The sequence below is a fragment of the Epinephelus moara genome, chromosome 16 (assembly GCF_006386435.1).
Source record: "Epinephelus moara isolate mb chromosome 16, YSFRI_EMoa_1.0, whole genome shotgun sequence".
NCBI lineage: Eukaryota > Metazoa > Chordata > Actinopteri > Perciformes > Serranidae > Epinephelus > Epinephelus moara.
In genome coordinates this window covers 21,122,814-21,142,256 of record NC_065521.1, presented here as the reverse complement: position 1 = coordinate 21,142,256, position 19,443 = coordinate 21,122,814, and the positions used below count along the sequence as shown (strand labels likewise).

General features: G+C 41.4%; 1 protein-coding gene across 1 annotated transcript in view; it reads right to left on the bottom strand.

Moving 5' to 3' along the window:
- The window catches only part of cntn3a.1 (contactin 3a, tandem duplicate 1), a 112,411-nt gene that overhangs the window by 36,116 nt on the left and 56,852 nt on the right, over positions 1 to 19,443 (bottom strand). The window contains exons 7-11 of the mRNA XM_050065888.1: positions 18,157 to 18,259; positions 17,657 to 17,841; positions 14,737 to 14,876; positions 5,706 to 5,838; positions 117 to 267 (exon numbers count right to left, since the gene is read on the bottom strand). Of these exons, the coding sequence (XP_049921845.1) occupies positions 117 to 267; positions 5,706 to 5,838; positions 14,737 to 14,876; positions 17,657 to 17,841; positions 18,157 to 18,259 (712 nt within the window). The remainder of the gene's footprint in view (positions 1 to 116; positions 268 to 5,705; positions 5,839 to 14,736; positions 14,877 to 17,656; positions 17,842 to 18,156; positions 18,260 to 19,443) is intronic.

The following is a 19,443-nucleotide window of genomic DNA, read 5'->3' as shown; positions in this document are numbered from 1 at the left end:
GGGAAAAATAAAATAACAAGTCGATGAAATACGATTCTGCAAGTAAAGCAGACAAACTAAACAATTGTGGCCCCACACACAATGCGATTACTGCTCTGCACAAAGAAACCGGGTACCTGTGGCTCTCTCTCAAGGCTTCCTTCCCCTTCCTCCAAGAAATCACACCCCGAGGAGACATCCTGGGCTTGCATTCGATCAGAACGTCGCCACCCTGTCGGGCCAGAGTTTGGGCCTTCAACAAGTTCTGGGAGAAGTCTGGAGCGATGGCTGATAGGAAGAGTGGAAAGAGAGGGTTGTAAGTATTGTTAGGGAGACAGGAGAAGAAGAAAAAAACACAGCTGAGGTTTAATTTACTGTCAGAGGAGACAGAGGAGCGAAGGGGGGTAGAGCTATTGAGGAAATGAGAGTAGAGAAGCATCCTAAAAACATGCAGGTCACTCCATCCATTAGGTAGGTCAGCTCTCACATCCTTTTCCGTCTACACACATACACACTTGTTTGCACACACAGAGAGATGCACACATCACTGCAGGAGAACAGACACGGTACATCATTTTTAAGAAGGCATTTTATTTGAAAGTAGGTAGGGCTCTTTTTTTTTTTTTTTAATTCCATGAATTTTCCTTAGGAGGACATTATGCATTAAGAATTAAGCCGTGGGGCTCCAAAGCAAAAATGAGAGAATGTAAAACGAGAGGGAGGCTTTGTTGCCGCTCCTTTAGGCCTTAATTACTAAGGCGCCGTCGTCTGGAGCTGTTTTGTATGCGCACCGACTCAGCAGAAAGCTCTTCAAAGTGAACACACAGCCTGGCGCCACTGACATGGCTGAGCACCTGCCAACGCGTGCGGGTGCACGTGCGCACACACTGCGAGACACATGTATTCATACACACGTCGCATCTCACAATTATTTCTTGACACAGAGTGTGAAGTGCCAGCGTTTCCTCTAACAACACAAACGACATTTGTCATACTTGTTTTCTCATAACACATGGATGGAATTTATATGAACTCATATCTAAAACTAGAATTGGAGGATTTATGGCTCCAATTAAATCTGTTTATTCCCATGTATAAATGCAGCAAGGTACTACAGATCCTCTAGTCTGTAGGAGGGGCATTTAAACAGAGTAAGACATTTTTACCACATATTGTTTGGTGTATTACTTTCATTAGTATATGACAAACAGATAAACACCCTGATATCATATAAGCAGCATTTAAAAGGATGGAAATTGGAATACTTTATCAATACCACTGTCAATAATACAAAAGCTATATATCAAAGTTTAAGTAAGGCGTTGGGCATTTTATTTCATGACTGATGATTTAGGGAATAGTTGACTGAAAAACAATTTTCATAATCGCCAAATATTCACTGGAGAATTGCTGTCTTTCTTTGTTTTACAAATTGTATATTTTTGGATTTAGGACGTCTGCTCAAGATGTCACCCTCAACTCTGAGAGATTGTAATTTTTCACAATTTTCTGATATCTTCAGACAAAACTAATAATCATTCAGATTATTAGCTGCAGCCCTGAAAATAGGGTCCATATTTTTGTCAGGTGTGGCTAACAAGGTGGGAGAGATGTCTCTTTTATCTGCAGTAACTGTTTGTAAAACTACATGTTACTATTAAAAATGAGGGCTTATCATGTATATACTGTTGCAAGATTTTTCTTGATAAAGAGATGCAGAATAGTGTCAAAAAAATATCGATTGATCAATACATATTGGTTCTGATTATTGAAACACTTCCAGAGTATTGGTATGCCAATACCAGCTGTGCTTTCTTGCTCTCTGTTATTGTTAATGTTTACTACAATCATTCTGCTGTTCTCTGCTACTAGGGCTGCCCCCTAATAGTCGACCAAATGTTAGTCGACCAATAATGTCATTAGTTGCAGAAAAAAAAAAACGTGAAACTCTACTAGGAGCTGTACCTCAAAATAAATCAAAACCTATATGACTGGACCATGTGGGAATTTAGTTTGAAAGGACAGACACAGGAAGTGGCCACGCTCCGCAGTCAGACAGGAGTCAGGTTAATTTCCAGGGCTGGTACCTGCGGTTATTCCACAGGCTAGTTAATAACATGTCGGGCAGGAAATCCAAAGTGTGGGATCATTGTGAGAAGGTGAAGGATGAACCCAAGGTGATATGTAAACTCATCTTCATTGGTCGACTACAAACATGACGTATCATCTGAAACATGGAAGTAGCTACATGCCCATTAGCCAATTAGCACAATCATTACTGCTTTGCCGACAGCGTCATTAACAAGCGGCTCGCTCAGTGTGTGACGTGCACTTGTAGATAAAATATAAGTCTATATTAATGAAGGGTCATTAGTACGGTTTGGTATTTCTCTGTAATGTTAACAATGTTACTGATACTATTCTTTCTCACACCTTCAACTCAAACCATTGTGTTGCCCCGCTGTTGGGATCCTTTGTGTCTAAGTCTAAAAGAGTTTGTGACGTACAGGCTTTTCACCTCTACACTTAACGATCTGTTTTAAACCCACACACCTACAGCGCAGTCATTTAAGCTCCAACTCCTGCAGCTCCAACCCTGCCTGCATACATGCAGTTACTTTGTGTCGAGCTGCCAATCAGAGTTATGTATGTTTCTCAACACAACCACCTAAAGCCGCTGTGTCAGGAAGTAAAGGGGCTTTGACAGACTCCTAATACTTGCCATTGTGTCAAACTGCCACAGCAAAGTGCTGTGAGTGCTTATACCAGGATATGAAACAGTTTTATTTTTTATTACGTGGTTATATAAGTAGTGAAGTTTGCACCTCATTTTCAAAACAGTAAAGCACATACATAGAAGCTAATGTCTACATGATGTGAGGGACATACTGTATAGAACTCTTCTTGCCCTGTTGGATATAGCATCGTAGCCTTTCATGTAACCTGTACCTGTTTGCCTGCTTAGCTGTTTGACAATTCTTTAGCCTGAAAGACTTTAACATAATTGCACCACCTTTAACTGTAACCCTACATGCTGCAGGCCGACATTCAGCTTTCATAATGGCATTGCTTCTACAGTTAGTAGCTGTAAAGGAAATGTATTTTTCTCCACAACAAGGCAGAGACACTTGAGATTAGTGTTGCACAGTATACCGGTACTAAAATAGTACCGCGGTACTAGAGTATTCCAAACGGTATTATACTGCATTTGGAAAATACCGGTACTTTGAAATTGATTCAATTCATTAATTTAGTTAATTTATTTTACTCATTTATGCACACAAACGCCTTTCTTGTTCCTATTGGAGCAGAGATTGCGCAAGTGGTGTGTATGACAACACCTGTATCAACATTCGCAGCTGGCCCAAGAGAAAGTCTGCCTCGCAAAGGGAGACAACACGAGACAACACCAACTTAGTGAAACATTTGAGCAACCAAAGTACCGAGGTACTTACCGAACCATGATTTTTTTGGTACCGTTACACCCCTACTATTTATTGTTCTAAAGGTTTGTATCCAAAAGGACTTTTCCTTAGGAAAAGTACCGAAGAGTATCGAAAGGTATCGAAATTCATATTGGTATTGGTACCGAAACAAAGATTTTGGTATCGTGACAACACTACTTGAGGTATAAGAACCTCACTGGAGCTGGAGGTTTCTTGGTGCCATTCTGGAAACATGTACCGTGACAACAAAAAGTGTGAAATGGAAATTTAACTTGATGTTATCTTAAATCTGTGAAGTAAAGTCAAATTAAGTTCAAGTAAAACTGAATACTGATTGCAAGAAACAATGAGTAAATGAGCTTGGTTCCCTTCTGTCACAGTGAATACGGCCAGCTGACTTTAAAGTAATCAAAAATAATCAAAATCAGAATCAGAATATGGTTCATTGCCAAGCAGATTTTCACATAAATGGAGTTTTCTGTGGTGTGCTGAGAGGTGTGCCACGAAGAAAGATCAATGGCTTAGCAAGAGTTTTCCATCCTACGAAGGTGGCTCTCCTTTAACCTGGCTATATCGCCATGGTAACTTATGCAGCAAACCTAACCTGGTCGGGTCAATGTGTTCTGAGTTTCAGCTTGAAATCGGCTAAAAGGCACCTTTCACCGCTGCTTTGAGTAGCGTCAATCTATAGTCAATGTCAGTTTATGAACGATACAGATTGTCAGCTGAGGGGAAATGTTATAAATGCACTTTATCAAACTTGTGGAGCTGTAACCATGACAACAGAATGACAGTCATTGTTCATCTATGGCCATAACGTTACATACATGCCCCTGAATGAAGCCATGAAATTAAAGTAGTATTTTTTTTTTTGTTTTTTACAGGGGAACCTACGGTACATCAGTGTTGCTGAAAATGATTTCATTTTATTCACAAGGTTGTTGTTGCTCTCACTGTTCTCTGGTCCATTTGCCCTCGCTGGCTCTAAAAGAACCTTTTGTTAAATCACAGGTAGCAAACAGCTCACTATATTATTAATCAGGATGACGTTTATATGCATATGCAATGTGACATAATTCCTTCAAACCACTGTAACGTTACCACTTTGCAATAATTTTTATGCTTGCTCCTGATTTGATGAAGTCCTTTAAACACTGCTGGTATATTACAGCTGATAGGACAGCAATTATAAAATTGATTAGTCTGTTATTTATCACAGTTAATAGCCTATTCACTCAGTAGAATTCATTTTACCTTGATTTACCCCAAAACTCAAGTGATTTCCATCAAGTTTAAAGGTGAAGAGTTTAAAGAGCTGTAGAATGTGAAGCTGTCACATTGGAAATAAACAGAGGGATAAAATAAATCCAGTATATTCACCTTTGCGTTCACACAATTAGTAATATTCATGCAAACACCCCTGCTGCTTTTTACTGTTCTTCAAAGGTGGAAGTAGGCTGCACAGATCGATCGATTTCAAGTGTCAAATGACACGTGAATGCATCATGTGACTTGCTTTAAGTGAGCATACGAAGAGTCTTAAGCAGAAATCCTGGGTTAAAAGAGCAAGTTGATAACCACCTTCCTGGTGCCCCGTCATCTCTGATTGAAGCTTCAGGGTTTGTGAAGCCAGCTCAGACAAAGAGAGCCTGGCTCTGTTGAACTGGCTGCATGGTACAGCCCACCAGTGCATAACATATGCATAGTAAGAGAAAACAACCAAATGAATTCCACCATAACGATGCATTTGAAAATTAGAAAAGAAAATGTAAGATTAAATGTTACATACACCACACTGAGCTCAGCCGTGCAGGGGGAAAGACAATCAGGAGAATTTCTTTACTGGAATAATATAACATTAAACTAACAAAGAAAAGTGGTGCTCTCGTCCCCAGCTGTTCTCAGAGCACACAACTGCTCATCCCCCAGCAAACTTGATTATGAGAGCAGAACCAGGGTGCACTCTGGGGCAAACTACTGGCGAAAGAACTGTAGACACGAATGCCTTTTTCCTCAGTCTGCTCAACACAGAGGCGAGAACAGAAACAAACTTCATCTTTCAAGTGCTCAGTTTAAATCTTTGGAGAAGCGGGTGAATGAGTTTATCGTTCAGATGAACTGAACAGCCTTTGTTTTTGGGGGGAAAAAAAAAATGGGGGGGAAACAAGTTTTTGTAAAATTATCCTGGTAATCCAGCGAGCAAAACTGAAATGTTCTACCAACATGACTGTGGGTGTAAGAAATATGGCCATCAACAAAGTGTTGTGTGTCTGAACTTACCAATGACTCGCAGCTCAGCGTTGGTGAAGATTCGGCCATGCTTGTTCTCTGCCATGCACTGGTACATGCCGATGTCAGCTAGATTCAGGCTACTGATCGTCAGCACTCCATTATTCGCCTGAACCCTGTCGTGCTAAAGACACACACACACACACACACACACACACACACACACACACACACACACAGATACACACTTTGAGCACCACATGATTCAAATTGGAATATGCTGTGCTAACCTGACAACAAACACTAAACAGGTTTAGACAAGGTGAGCAGTCAGCAAGAGGCTTGAGTTCTTGCCTCTGGTGGAAAAATGTGCCCCAGTACAGCGAAAGATTCACATCCAATCAGGACCTTCTGTGTGCTGGGACTGTTGTAAGTAGGCATGGGACAAACACACAAATGTTTCATCACACGATTATCCAAGCCAAAATAACTGCGATCCACAATACCATCCCGTTAATCACTGGAATATACATAAAACTAAAATGACACTAAAACATACTGAAATCACATTACCTTACATTTTGTTTAAAATAAATATTTTTATTGCATCACAGATACAACACACACCTATTTTTGGTAAATATCTTTTTAGACAAAACAAACAATCTTAAAGGTACCATAAAACTTCAATTAAATTATTTTTTTTAGTTTTACAGTATACTGTAGTGTGCAAGATTGTTGGATACAGGTTTGTAAACTCTACTAAATTGTAAAGCTTGCCAGTGAAACTGAAAGTAAAAGCCCACTGCAGATTCACTCTTATTTGGCATTTCACCTTGCTGTATTTGCAGTTTTTTTTTCTCGGGGCTGTATTTCTTGGATACCTGCTGCGGTTTGGCACCTGGTCACTACATTTTTTTTATAAAGCCCAACCTTTTCTTAGCGCTGTTGGGGTCCATGCCCATAAATGTCCCAAACATAGAAAATAATAAAATATAGGCAAAGGGTCTCTGCAGGTTACTACACCACCACACACTTGTACTGGGTCATAACTGAGGATTGAGAGGGATTACTTGTGTATAATCTATACACTGATTTTTCCTGGATAATCCTGAATAGTATATTGTAAAAATAAGGCTTTAACTATTTGATTTCAATGACTTTTGATGATTTTTTATTTTTTTATTTTGTGTCATGCACATAAACACGTGCTCAACCCTAAATACTCTGCCTTCTATCCCAGGCCTGGCAAAGAAATTCAGCCACAACAAAGGTTCCCCTTGTGAAACAAAACTCTAATTTTTATCACTTTCCAACCAAAATAATGGAGATCATTTTACTGAAACGTACATCCCTTACATATTTATATACAGGACAGTAAAACAGGAAAAGAACCTCATTCTCAACTTCACCTAAATTACACAGCAAACAAATTCTGTCCTGCACTGGAGTGGTGTTGAACCTTCCAGTCTCTAAGGCTAATGGTAACGTTCCTGAGCGCCTCCTTTGTCTTTTGTTTAGCTTGTACTTCATGTAGGGTTCCACAATGTAGCTGTTTTTTATGAGACAATAAGTTCATAGTTTTGGTTTATACCACATGTCAGCAGGCCATTTTCCTATAAACATGAAAAACATTTTACTCTGGCGGCAGTATCTCAGTCTATAGGGACTGGGGGGTTGGGAACTGGAGGGTGATGGTTCAAGTCCTCATCCAGACAAATATGAAGCATGGACTGGTAGCTGGAGAGGTGCCAGTTTGCCTCCTGGGCACTGCCAAAGTGCCTTGAGCAAGGCACCCAACCTCCAACTGCTCAGGGCGCCCTCACTGTGCCATCTCTTTATTTAATGCATGTATAGGTCCTGTTTGTGCATGTGTGCATTCTGGGCCTGTGTGTGTATATATGACAACAGAGTAAAAAAATGAATTTCCCCACGGGGATTACTAAATTATATCTTCTTCTTGTTGAATATCACAAATTGATCTGTTCTGGAAAATAAATGACAGGTTGTTCAAATACAATAAGGATTTCATCTCATTAGAAATTTGAGAAAGAGAAAAAAAAATCACATACCCTATATATTACAACACATTGCCTTAAAAATTAGTTCTATGTCTTATAACCATCTATTTGTACATGCACCAAACATGGAGCAACAGTAGCTGTCATTTGAAGTCATGTTTCAGTATTCACCATCTTTTTTTTCTATCTATCTGGTCTCCACTAACTCCTGAGAAAGATATTTCCAGCAGCAGCTGACTGTATCTGTCTGCTGCTGCTGAGGACATGGTGTACAGTGGATGATATTCTCTGTAGTTCTGTCACTGCAGTGCCCCTTTTCACCTTACATGCAGCCACTGGATCCACTATTAATAAAAAATATTGATTAATGAAGCTGAGACAGAAGTTTAATCAACCTCTGCTGAGACCAGTGGATAAAATCCTCAGAGCTTCCATCAAGGCAGCATTGCTAACAGGTTACAGTAACTGGCCTCAGATACACATGAGCCATCCTGGCCCTTAAAATGCTCTCAGCGGATGATCCTTTAGCAAATCAGACATTAATCCCTGAAAGGACTGACACCTGTTTATATAACAATACTGTTATATGAACAGAACACAGAGCACAGTCAGATCAAGGTTTTCTAATATACAAGAGTAATTCAATTCCAGGAGACAGTTTTCTGTTTGGTTCCTACAAATTATGTGTCAATTTAAAGCCTGGCAAATTTACACTTGTGTCAATAAAATGTACAATGTACTTTCAGTGATAGGTCGTCTTCGTTGGGGCTGTGTTGTAACTTTCTCGGTACAATAAAGCGATCCATTGTCACACTCACAGCTTTGTCCTTTTACATGTTATCATCTCTCACACTGGCTGCCAATCAGGGCTACCAACGTGCAAACGGGACAAATAGCTCCCCATTGAAGAGCTGTGTCTCAAATCGCATACTTCTGTACTTACACTTAATATTTTGAGTGCTTAAGTGCGTTCACATTGAGATGCATGAAAAAATGCAGTGCACTATGAGTACCCGGATGGTGCACTCTAAACGGTCAAGAAGTTGAGTGTGGAACTATGGACACTTCTGGCCCTCAATGGTCGCCATCTTGGCTATGTAGCGGAAGGGGAGGGACCACTTTTCAAACTCGAAATGGCGGCCGAGGACTGTGCGACTGCGAACATCGCTGCATTGTTGGGTATAAGCCAGCAGTATGTTTACTGGGTTAATTTAGCAGTCTGTAATGATTTGGTACCGCAAACGATAACGCAAATGCTAATGCTAGTTTGCTAACTAGCTAAATTGCGGTCGTCATTTCCAGTGAGTGCATAACGGCCGTGTTTGGTTTGAGACAACACTACCCTGTCGAAATTTGCTCACTACGCCAATAAGTACATAGTGCACATAGTATACTACATGGAAGTGTACTGGCGGAAGTATGTGATTTGAGACACAGCTAAGGTTTAAAGTTTGCCTCTTTATTAGGACATGGGTGCACACAACAAACTGATACAGCCAATTAAAATTCATTCATAACATTTTCTATAGGCCAAGTTGAATATTGCAATAATAATGTGTGGTTATCACAAATCCCACAGCACACCTGGATTGGCAGCACAGCACACCATTTGAAAACCACTGTCTTGGTGTACTGTTGCTGTCTATGAGTTAACAAAATGGCTTAGATAAGATTTTAAGAGCTGACTGTTACAACAACATTCAGGGAGCCTATCGAGCCATGATTGAGCCCAGGCAATTGCTTGCTGTTGCTCTGAAAATAGGTTGGAGGTGTGCAAAGCTGCGCCAGAATAGATCCAGGGCGAGATGTTTTCCAAACAAGCCTGGCCTGTTTCTCTGACACATGGAGCAGGTCAGGACATCTTCATTAGGAAACACCACAACAACCTCATGCTCTCTTGCCAGTCCAGTGACAAAGAGGGTGTTAGGTGTCTTTTTCGAGCAGCATTTTGAACATGTACCTCAATTTAAACTGACCTCCATAGTGAATATAATATCCTTAAGTCAACAACCATTAAAGACAACAACAAACTCTGTGGATGTTATTTTCTGTTTCATCACTGACCTCTCACTTTATATAAGAAACATGTACAACTATCTAACTCCATTTCTTTTAAGGATAGCTTAAAAACACTCCAATTAGTGCCATAACAGTATCGCATACTAGGTGTTAATATGAGAGCGCTGGACTAAAACCGCTTTGAGGTGGGTAATTAGTGCTATATATGGACATTTTAAGTACCACAATGCCAACTGTGTTCATTCTGATGAATGGCCTGATCTAATTCGAGCTTTAGCCACACTTTTTCTCTCCTCAGGGGGGTTGATAATTGAAACACTGCTAATTTTCTGTGGTCTTAATAGGCCCGCAGTGACTAGATGTAACCCCCCTCTGCTTAACATAGCACTGAGACATTATCAAACGGTGGTTGAAATCAAACCTTGCAGGAATTAGTTCAGAATAAGCTGCAGCACATAGGCTATTTTATACTCCACCAAGTCTGATACAGCGTTAGGTGGCAGAGACAAAAAAAAAGAAAATACTCGGCATGTGACAGTGTTTGTTTAAAAATAAACACATGCACTTTTAAAATCGCCTACGCAGAGTACAGATAGTAATTACACAGCATCTGAACAAACTTCTTCTCTTCCCACTGCTCCTCCTTTTGACCTTTACACGGATTGGCACTACTTTCTGCTTCCTTTTTATAGTTGTGTCAATTTAAGTGTGGCAGCACTCATTGTTCTTGCCCTTGATCTTTCCCATTGAGTGTAGCCAGACCTTTTAATGTCACTGACAAAGTAGTCCAGAGGGTCCTGCCGCCAGTCTGTCTGTCGTCTGGAATCATTACAGCACTGCCACTTGAAAAGACAAGGACTGTCCCTTAACATCAGTGACACTGCTGAGCATCTTCAAACAGGGCTCTCTCTGAGGCCCAGTCACACGATGGACACACGGCTGACCTGGCGCTAGAGCCGCCGCCAGAGGGGGCCCTGGGTGAGGATGGATACAGTAGTTTCCAAGTGGAACACAAGTAGTCCCTGGGTTTTTGGCAGCGCAGGACTGGATGCTTATATGTGTGTTCAAGGGGACGCGAGAGCGAAAGAGGGAGGGAGTCATAGCGACTGAATAGATGATAGATGGTCCTTTTTAGGTTACACAGTGCAAGGGCCCGGGGGGGAGAAAGGGATGAAAGAGATCTGTGTAAGTGCATCAGTTGGTGCCACACTACGCCATTGTGTACCCGCTGCCCTGTTAAAGAACCCTCAGAGACTCGGTGGTGGCTCTATCACAATCTCTTTATCGCTGGAGACAAATGGTGGCATTCGTCTGCTTTATGGCTATCATTAATTATGCTTGACTCTTCTCTGATACCAGCACTGTTTCAAGTTGAGCTGTGAAAAAGGCAAATCATGGGCGCTTTGTTGTATGCCGGCGATGTTACGATCCTTTCCCTGATTGCAGCAGGTGCACTAAAAGTGCGCGGTAACTCCTCAGAAGGCAGCTCTCTGACTTTGGAGGTCGAAGGGAGAACAAAAAAAAAAAAAAGAAAATCACAAAAAAACACACACTCATGTATGTAACTGAAAGGGGAGCTGGTGGTGGAGTGGAAAAAAACACAAGCGTGAGTGGGTCCTTGTTTCACCGGGATGACATTTTGAAGTGACAGCCCTCCTCTGCGCCATTTAATTCCCTTGGAGGGGGCCCAAAATGAGGTGGAGAGAGAGGGGAAAGTGGAAGGGAAAAAAAAGCTTGAAAGAGAGCGTAAGAAAGAGAAAGAGAGCGCTAGAGATGCTGAGATAAAGAGAGAAGGAGAGGGAGAGGAGGACTGATCCATTCTAATGAGGAATAACAAATGGCCCCCTTGGCCTTCCTCTCCTTCTCCCTCCCTCTCTCTACATCGCTGACCTTTGGGTTTGGAAATTGATTTACTGTTGCCGCTGTTGACGGTGGCATTTTGAAAATGGTAACACCCCACCTCATTAATATAGCCACATGTACAGAGAATATGTTACCTTGGCCACCTGCCAAAGGAATTTTTACAATGTTATTTACAAATCAATAGTGGAGATGCACAGGTGGAGCGATAAGGGTTTCCTGTGGTTAAGGATGTGTGGCAAATAGAGGAAGTGACCTTTGTCACCCAACAGTCACAAATGACAGGAAGAGGAAGCGTTCATGACAACGATGCCCATTTATACGGATTCAAATTTGACTCGCTGCACATACAGCATTTGCAGATAACTACTTCTGTCATAATGGGAAACTATTTGGAGTGCAAAACTCTGTAATCTCTCCACTGCGTGTGCATTGTGATTCGGCTCTTTAATTAAAGTGCCCCAGATTTTGAATATTATCTCAGCTCGCAATTGAAGTTGCAGCAAAGTAAACCCACCTGCCCCCTTTAAAGACGTGTCCAACAAAACAGCAACAGACTGCTTTTGGGCTCATTACCCAATCCAAACACTGACACTATCAGTGACTGTGATTCACTGGAGCTCTTCTTTCTAGGCAGAAAGCACACTCACTCCAGCAGCACAATAACACAAAACAAGGCAAATTGCCTAAATGTGAAATGTATTTTGGATGATAAGGCATTTTTCACCCTCCCCAGAGAGAAGAGACTTAATGATAAAATTGAGAGAAGCAGATAGGACGGATTGAGCGCTAAATTGTCGAGTCCCTGGTTGATGACAGGCAGAAAATGGCATCACTTTGGCTTCTTTGCAAAACACATACAAACACCCTCCCCCAACACATACACACACACTTTTATTGCCAGATTTAGTCCCAGGCAAATACAGCCATTTCAAAGTGACATGTTCTTGCCAAGTACGAGCCTAAGAGTTGGAACCATGGCGCACGCCTCAGCAAAATGAATCCGGCAAACAGCGCGGTAACACACAGTGCATCCTTTAAGTAGCATGCTGCTGAATCTACTGTAGTCTTATCTTTCATCTTACACATTAAATTACCTTTCTATCCATCCACTTAACTGCCTGGGGGCTGTTCTAATGAAAACAATGTATTGACACTCTGCTAACAACAACAACAGGCTACCATTTAAATACAAACCTGTCAGACTGAGCCTTGCAGCATTCAGCAGTTTTAATGTGTTTGTTGTCAGAAGGATGCTGCACACCTTCATAAGACTGGGCACTGCTAAAAGTTGGAGTGCACAAGTAAATAACTGATTCTGCACATTGGTTGGATTCTTTATCGATTCCTGATCAGTTTTCTGTGTGAAAAAAAAATATATGTGTATGTAGGATTTCAGCATCAATGCAACTGCTTAAATATCTCTGAGAATAAACACAGTGTGGAAAAAGAGTAGAAACAAGGCATGCGTGTGACTCAGGTGTGTAAAAGCTCCACTGTTTAATGGTTTTCTTAGTAAAACAAAAAACCTGCGAGGCCTGCCTGTGTGGTGTTAATGAAGCCCTAGAGAAAGTTCAGTCAGGAAGAGAATACTTCTCATCCTCAGGCTTAAGTTTTCTTTCTCACCCTGCCATTCACACCTTGCACGCATGCTCACTATCTCTAGGTGTCATTGTCTGGGTCTGTCAATCGAGTCATCAGCTGTGTTTCGACCTATCATCGCACTGCTCCTCATTTTAAATATAGTTCTGTCTCTGCCGTAGTTCTTTGTTGCTGCCGTCGTGCGCGCCCTCCACCTCCCCGTCACCACCTAGTCTTTACGGATTCATCAGCCTCATCTGCCTCATCAGCCAGCAGCCTCAGAGTCAGCAGCCACCACTCCCTCTGGTGTCCAAGTGCCAAAGACTTCACTCAAATCTTAACCAGCACAAATCATCTGTCAATCTGTACACTCATATTGCATATTAAATATTAGCTTAACTTCACTCTTCTGTCTCCCCTGATTGAAATGTTATCTTACCACAGGATATTTACCCTCTGTTATGCTGCGTTCACATAGAATTAGGCAAAAGGTAGACAGAAAACAGACAACACCTTCTGGACAGCACAAGAAAAACAAACCGCCTGACAATGATGCTGTTTTGTTCACAAATAATGGGATAAAATATGTAAAATAAAAGGTATTTTTCTAATTTTTCTAGTAATGTCCAGTCACTGTCCAGGTTGCCTGTATTTTCGCCTAGTGTGAAGTAGGTACGTAACATCTGATTGTAAATTCCGCTGCGGATGGCAAAGTTAACGTATTTGACATCTGAATGGCAGTGCTGTATACCATTACTGTTGCTGGTATTCTCTGCCAGCTTCACCTAATTTCATCGTGCTTCTCTCGTCCACTAAAGTAATATCCGGTTTGCTGTCTGCCATCTCCCTGACTGCATTTGAACGCAGCATCACATACATAGGAAGCAGTGACTCTGGTGCGTTGAGTGTCAAATACATGGCATTCCTGGAAATCGCGCCTTGTTGCAGATGTTTCAGCATGTCACTGGTGTTTCCACCCTGACTTAAAATCACTATGTTACGAACATTACAAGCTGCACTGTTGTCATCTGTCCTCTAGAAATGAAGTCGGACGTCCGCCATGACTCCTCCTTGCTGCAAGTTTCCAGCAGTGTAGACGCATGAGTTTAGCGTCACTGTTTTGCAATGCACAATTGTCAGAGTAATATGCTGGCACTAAAAGGAAATGATAAGCTCGGAGGCATATGAGTCCAGTGGATGGGACGATTTGGAACCAGCTCTCAACTGAAAAAGGTTCCTAATCCCCATCCCTATCAACAGCAATGAATTTATAAGCAATGTTTAATTTAAAGTAGGAGCTGCAGTTTAAACTACAATGAAGTTAGAAAGAGAGCCAGAGGCGGAGCTTTGCACAGCGATTGATTGAATTAGTCTGGAGTCTGGTTTGGAAAGACAGTAAATATTTGATCATTCTACCAAACATCTTTCATTATTTGGCGTTACAGCATGAAAGAGTGGTGGACACTCTTGACTGATTATCTGATGGGGTTTTGTTTTTCTTTTGTTGTGCTATTGGGGTTTAGTGCTGCACGGTGGAGGGAACTCATTCTCACATTCATGTTGTGCATTCGTTGTTTCTGTCATTAAAAAAACTCCCTTACCTCCATGGGGTCCAGAGGCTCTCCGTTCTTCATCCAGCGGTACGAGGGTTTGGGCTTGGCGCTGGCTTTGCACTCCCACACCAGAGTGTCATCGATGGTCTTCTGAACGTCTTGGGGCTTCTCAGTCAAGTGAGGTGCAGCTGTGAGGTCACACACCACACATTGTAAATGAACACATAAACGCTACACAAACGCTTGAGCATTTCCAGTACGCAGCACTTTTAGAATAAATCAATGAACCAACCAAGCGGGCAATTACTTCATTAAAGAGGCATCCAAGGGCACAAATCATAAATCCACTTCCAATTAACCCAAAGCTCACCTCGACTTGAAAAATATATAAATAAAAACAACTGTATAAACTTAACACGTGGGAGAATCAATAGGTTGGTTGAAACCTTTCACTGTGAGGCTAAAAGCTAAAGGATATAGAGCTATTGGATTTAGTGCAACCAGCTTCAATCAGTAACACTGATGCAGATCTTTTACAACAATCTGGTATTATATTTCTTGCGATGCTTACAGTACAATGGGATGGTAGTAATTCTTTTCTAGCAATGCAGTTAATAACACAGGTTATATTCCCTTTTTGTCTTCTGAAATATCTGAAATCCATAGAGAATATGCCTCTATATTTATGATGGTGGTCCTGGTGTCACATAAATGACTAGCACCTTATCTCTGGCGACAGTGTAAGAAGATTTATGGTCCTTGTGAATCACCCACATAAATACAGGACGCCCTGCCAGGGTCAAGTGGAACGAGGTATTTGAGTCGGTCTGTCTGCTTGCCCAGCTGTGTTACTTTGATAAAGTAATAATATTAATAAAAATGCAATTAATTTTTCTTGATTGAAACAGCCTTTCATCTTATCTCCCTCGAGGGATGTGAGAGTACAGTTACTGCTGGAACAGTATCCACGGTACATTCGGTGTCAAGGACTTTTTAGCGGGGCAAAGACTCACCATCACACAGGGGCTAAAACCAAGGGTACAGTCTCTCCTGTCGCTAGGTCATGATGTGGCTGTGAGTGTTAGGTGTAAATCTATTTAAATCAGTGATGTTGTGGCGCTCACAAGGGGATTGACGTTTAGTTTTGGGGGGGGGAGTTGATTATCGTATCCTGCCCACAACAGTTGGTGCTCAGAAATTGTTTTTTCCTGTCAACTAAAAAGGCAAAATCATGAAACTGTTAGATGACAGAGGAAATGTCTAGAAGCCTACAGACAACAACATTGTTTTTCCAAATGAGTGAAGGTGTTTCTTGCTGATTATTTCTCTTTGTATTTCCTATCTTTGGTAACGGTGCTGCGTGCATTGCCTAAAGTGCATTTCACTTGGTGAGAACAAATTCCAACTCACTCAAGTAATGTTTAAAAAGCCTGCAGAGACTAAGTGTTTAGTAGCCCCATATGAGAAGTGAGATAATATGTTGCAATCAAAAGAAAAAGCTCACTTTATGTTCTTTTTTTTTATGAAAGGAAATTGCACAATAAACACTTTCGGAAACCAGCAAGCACTGCTGAATTGGAAATACATCAGTTCGCAGAGACAAATACTACATGACACACTGTTAGCAATATTACAAATGAGACCGTCAGAGATAACATAATGGAAGGGAAGACATGATGCAAGCGGCTTCCATACAAAGTCAATCTGATCGTGTGTGAGCCCATTCAGACGCAGTCATCTGCTAAACCATGATCTAATTTCATAAATCCCCCTGGAACTACAGAAGGACAATTAAGTGGGAAATCGAAAGAGAGGCCACCCCTTATTGTTCCTGCGCCCGCATTGGTTGGGTGTCGCAAACACCACATCCCCATATTGATTCTCCCATTCTTCTACAGAGTTGATGGATGTCCCACAAGCTCCTGTCTATGGGAGTTTAAAATGAGATTACAGATTTTTATCACCTGGCGGACGGCCAGTCTGTGAGGCTTTGAGATGAGACAGGACTTAAATCTCACAAGGAGAAACATGACTTCCACACAACAAAAATGTGCACAGGCCGTACAACATAGCACCACGACAGTGTTAGCTACAGGTTGTTGAGAACTTATATGACCTTGTTTATAAAATGACCTTAACACAATCACACAGTTTTCCATTGTTTTAAAACCTCGAAGTCTTTAAGACCCGGAGCTGTGATTCTATACCGCGCTACGAGCAGGCACTTCTCTTTAAAGTAAACCATGTTTAATCCTCAGCCTGCCTACAGGTACTGCAAGCATTTCATCTTACCCACAGGTGCCGCAAAAAACTGTGTATTATCATATCAAAGGCTCCCTCCTTCACAGGAAAGAAAAATCTGGATTTGATGATTTCAGTCAAGCACATCCCTACAGGGCCTTGTGGGCAGACATCATCAATGCACAAACTGCAAAATAATGGAGAGAGAGACCATAAAAATCCTTCATCAAGGGCCATTAAAAGCTTTCTCAGAATATGGCCCATAAGTCCAGTGTTGGTGGGGGAAAAATCACCTCTCCCTGAAAGGTGGTATAAATCTGTGTGCACTACGGCCCCGTGTTAGCCTCTGGCACAATAAAGAGCTTGTCAGAAATGAACTACTGGTAATAGGTTAATTTATTACCACATTCCACTATATGATGCAGTTATATATGGGTTCTAATAAAAGCTGCAGATTGCATGACAACAAATTAAACTTTTTTTTGTTGGACTTGCAGCAGAGCTACACTTTTATTCTGCAAGATTTTCAATCAGGCTCAGCAGTAGTCAACCTCCGAGGCTATGAATCAATAGGTAGAAGATTTGGTAAAAGTCTATAAATGTACATGATATGTTGGGAAGAGCACTGACAGGTTGAAGGCATAAGATATTATTTGTTCCCAAGACAAAAAAGTGTGAAGTGAGATCAGTTTTGGATCAAAGTCAGCGAAACCATCCTCCCACTCACCATAGAAAGACAGCTTTCCTTTAGCTGAGTTTCTTCCTCTGGTGTTCTCAGCCACACATTCATATATTCCCGCATCCTCCTGCTGGAAGTAAGGGATTTCTAAAACTCCGCTGGCTTTATTTATGTCCACCTTCCTGCCAAAAGAGGCTCCATCCACTCTTCTCCAGCTGATGGTTGGCACCGGACTAAAAGCACAAGAAAAACACACATAGCAAGGCCACGAAATGAAAAATACTCCTGCAGATCATCTCAACTAGGGATTCAGCTCGGGCCAACACACATATATGATACCACTGAAAAACACTAATAAAGCATGTCGATGTTTAATTAATCTGGTGGGTGTTACTTCTGTAAAACACAAGATGAAGTCATTAAAATGTGAAATCTTCTGCTGTCAAAGACACTTCACAGGGTCCTCACACATTACCATGCAGCTTAGACTGATACAACAGCTAATGGTGTAGATATGACTGTGTATAATAACACACAGTGGGACGTACTTTCCGAGTGCAAAACATTCCAGCTTGACAGTTGAGCTCTTAGCAACGGGGACAACTTCGGGGAACTGCACTTCGATCTTTGGCTCGTATTCGCCCATCACACCTGGAGTTGCAAAAAGAAATAGAGAAATGATGCCATGTTTGTCTGAAGGGAGTTCTTTCAGCTCAAGGCTTGAAAAGGTCACAAAGAAACAAGATCAAAACAAAGTTTAGGTCATGACTGTGTTAGCTGGAAGAATTTATAACTCTGTTTCTTTGAACACTGTATTGTGTCCAGTGGCTCAGGGGGAAACATCTAATTGTGATTTTTCTGACCTCTACTGGGATTGTGACTTCAATGCTTTTTTTCTGCTCACCAAGAAGGCTATGTTTACAGTTCAGTTTGTTTATTTGTTTGTTTCTCAGCATGATTACAGAAAACTTTTGGCCCGATTTTCCTTAAACTTGGTGGAAGGGTGTAGCATGGGCCAAGGAAGAACCCATTACATTTTGGAGCTGATCCCTATCACGTGACACATACACAATTTATTATTCACTTTCATAAACATCAGGAGATGAAGCATTTGGCCTTGGTGGACATCATCGCTCAATGAGAGTTCTATAAATAAGATTTCTCAGGGTCTCTTTTTCAAACCAGTCAGTCAGATGTATGTCAACTTCAAAGAAAACCAACAGAACCACAGTCTACTTTCTGTCCTTTCAAATTTCATCACAACACTATGGCGAGTTCACAAAGAATGCAGTTGCCATGAATTGCACATCACTTTCAACCACTACCTGCTGCATCTCAAGGTCTGATTTGCAAAAGATATTGTGCTCATGACATTACAGCACAAACACGGCCATAAAGTTTTGCAACTTAGTGCAATTTGCCCTTTTGTTGCGTATGATTGCAATTATCCATGTGGCCTTTGTGCCAAGAACACAGTGGGCAGAACCGTGGCTGAGAGAAAAAATAAATCTGAAACTTTCAGACCGCGAGCTACAGGTCCTTACTGACAAGGCGCAGAGGCATTCCTCAAAACTTCAGGCAAGGAATTAATATTTCACAGATAATATCCCGGTCTGGTCGTGTGTCTCAGCTATCAGCAACTCTCCAAAGATGCTAATAATTTCATTGTAGCTGCGTGTGGCTATTTGCACTGATTTTTGTGAACTGGACTGTCTTTGCCATGAGGCTCAGGGGCCAGTTTTGCACTTAATGTATGCAAATTACCCTATTAAATATGTGCAACTTGCACAGGAGCACTGAGATGCTATTTGCTCTGCAGTGCAGCAAGAGTGCAT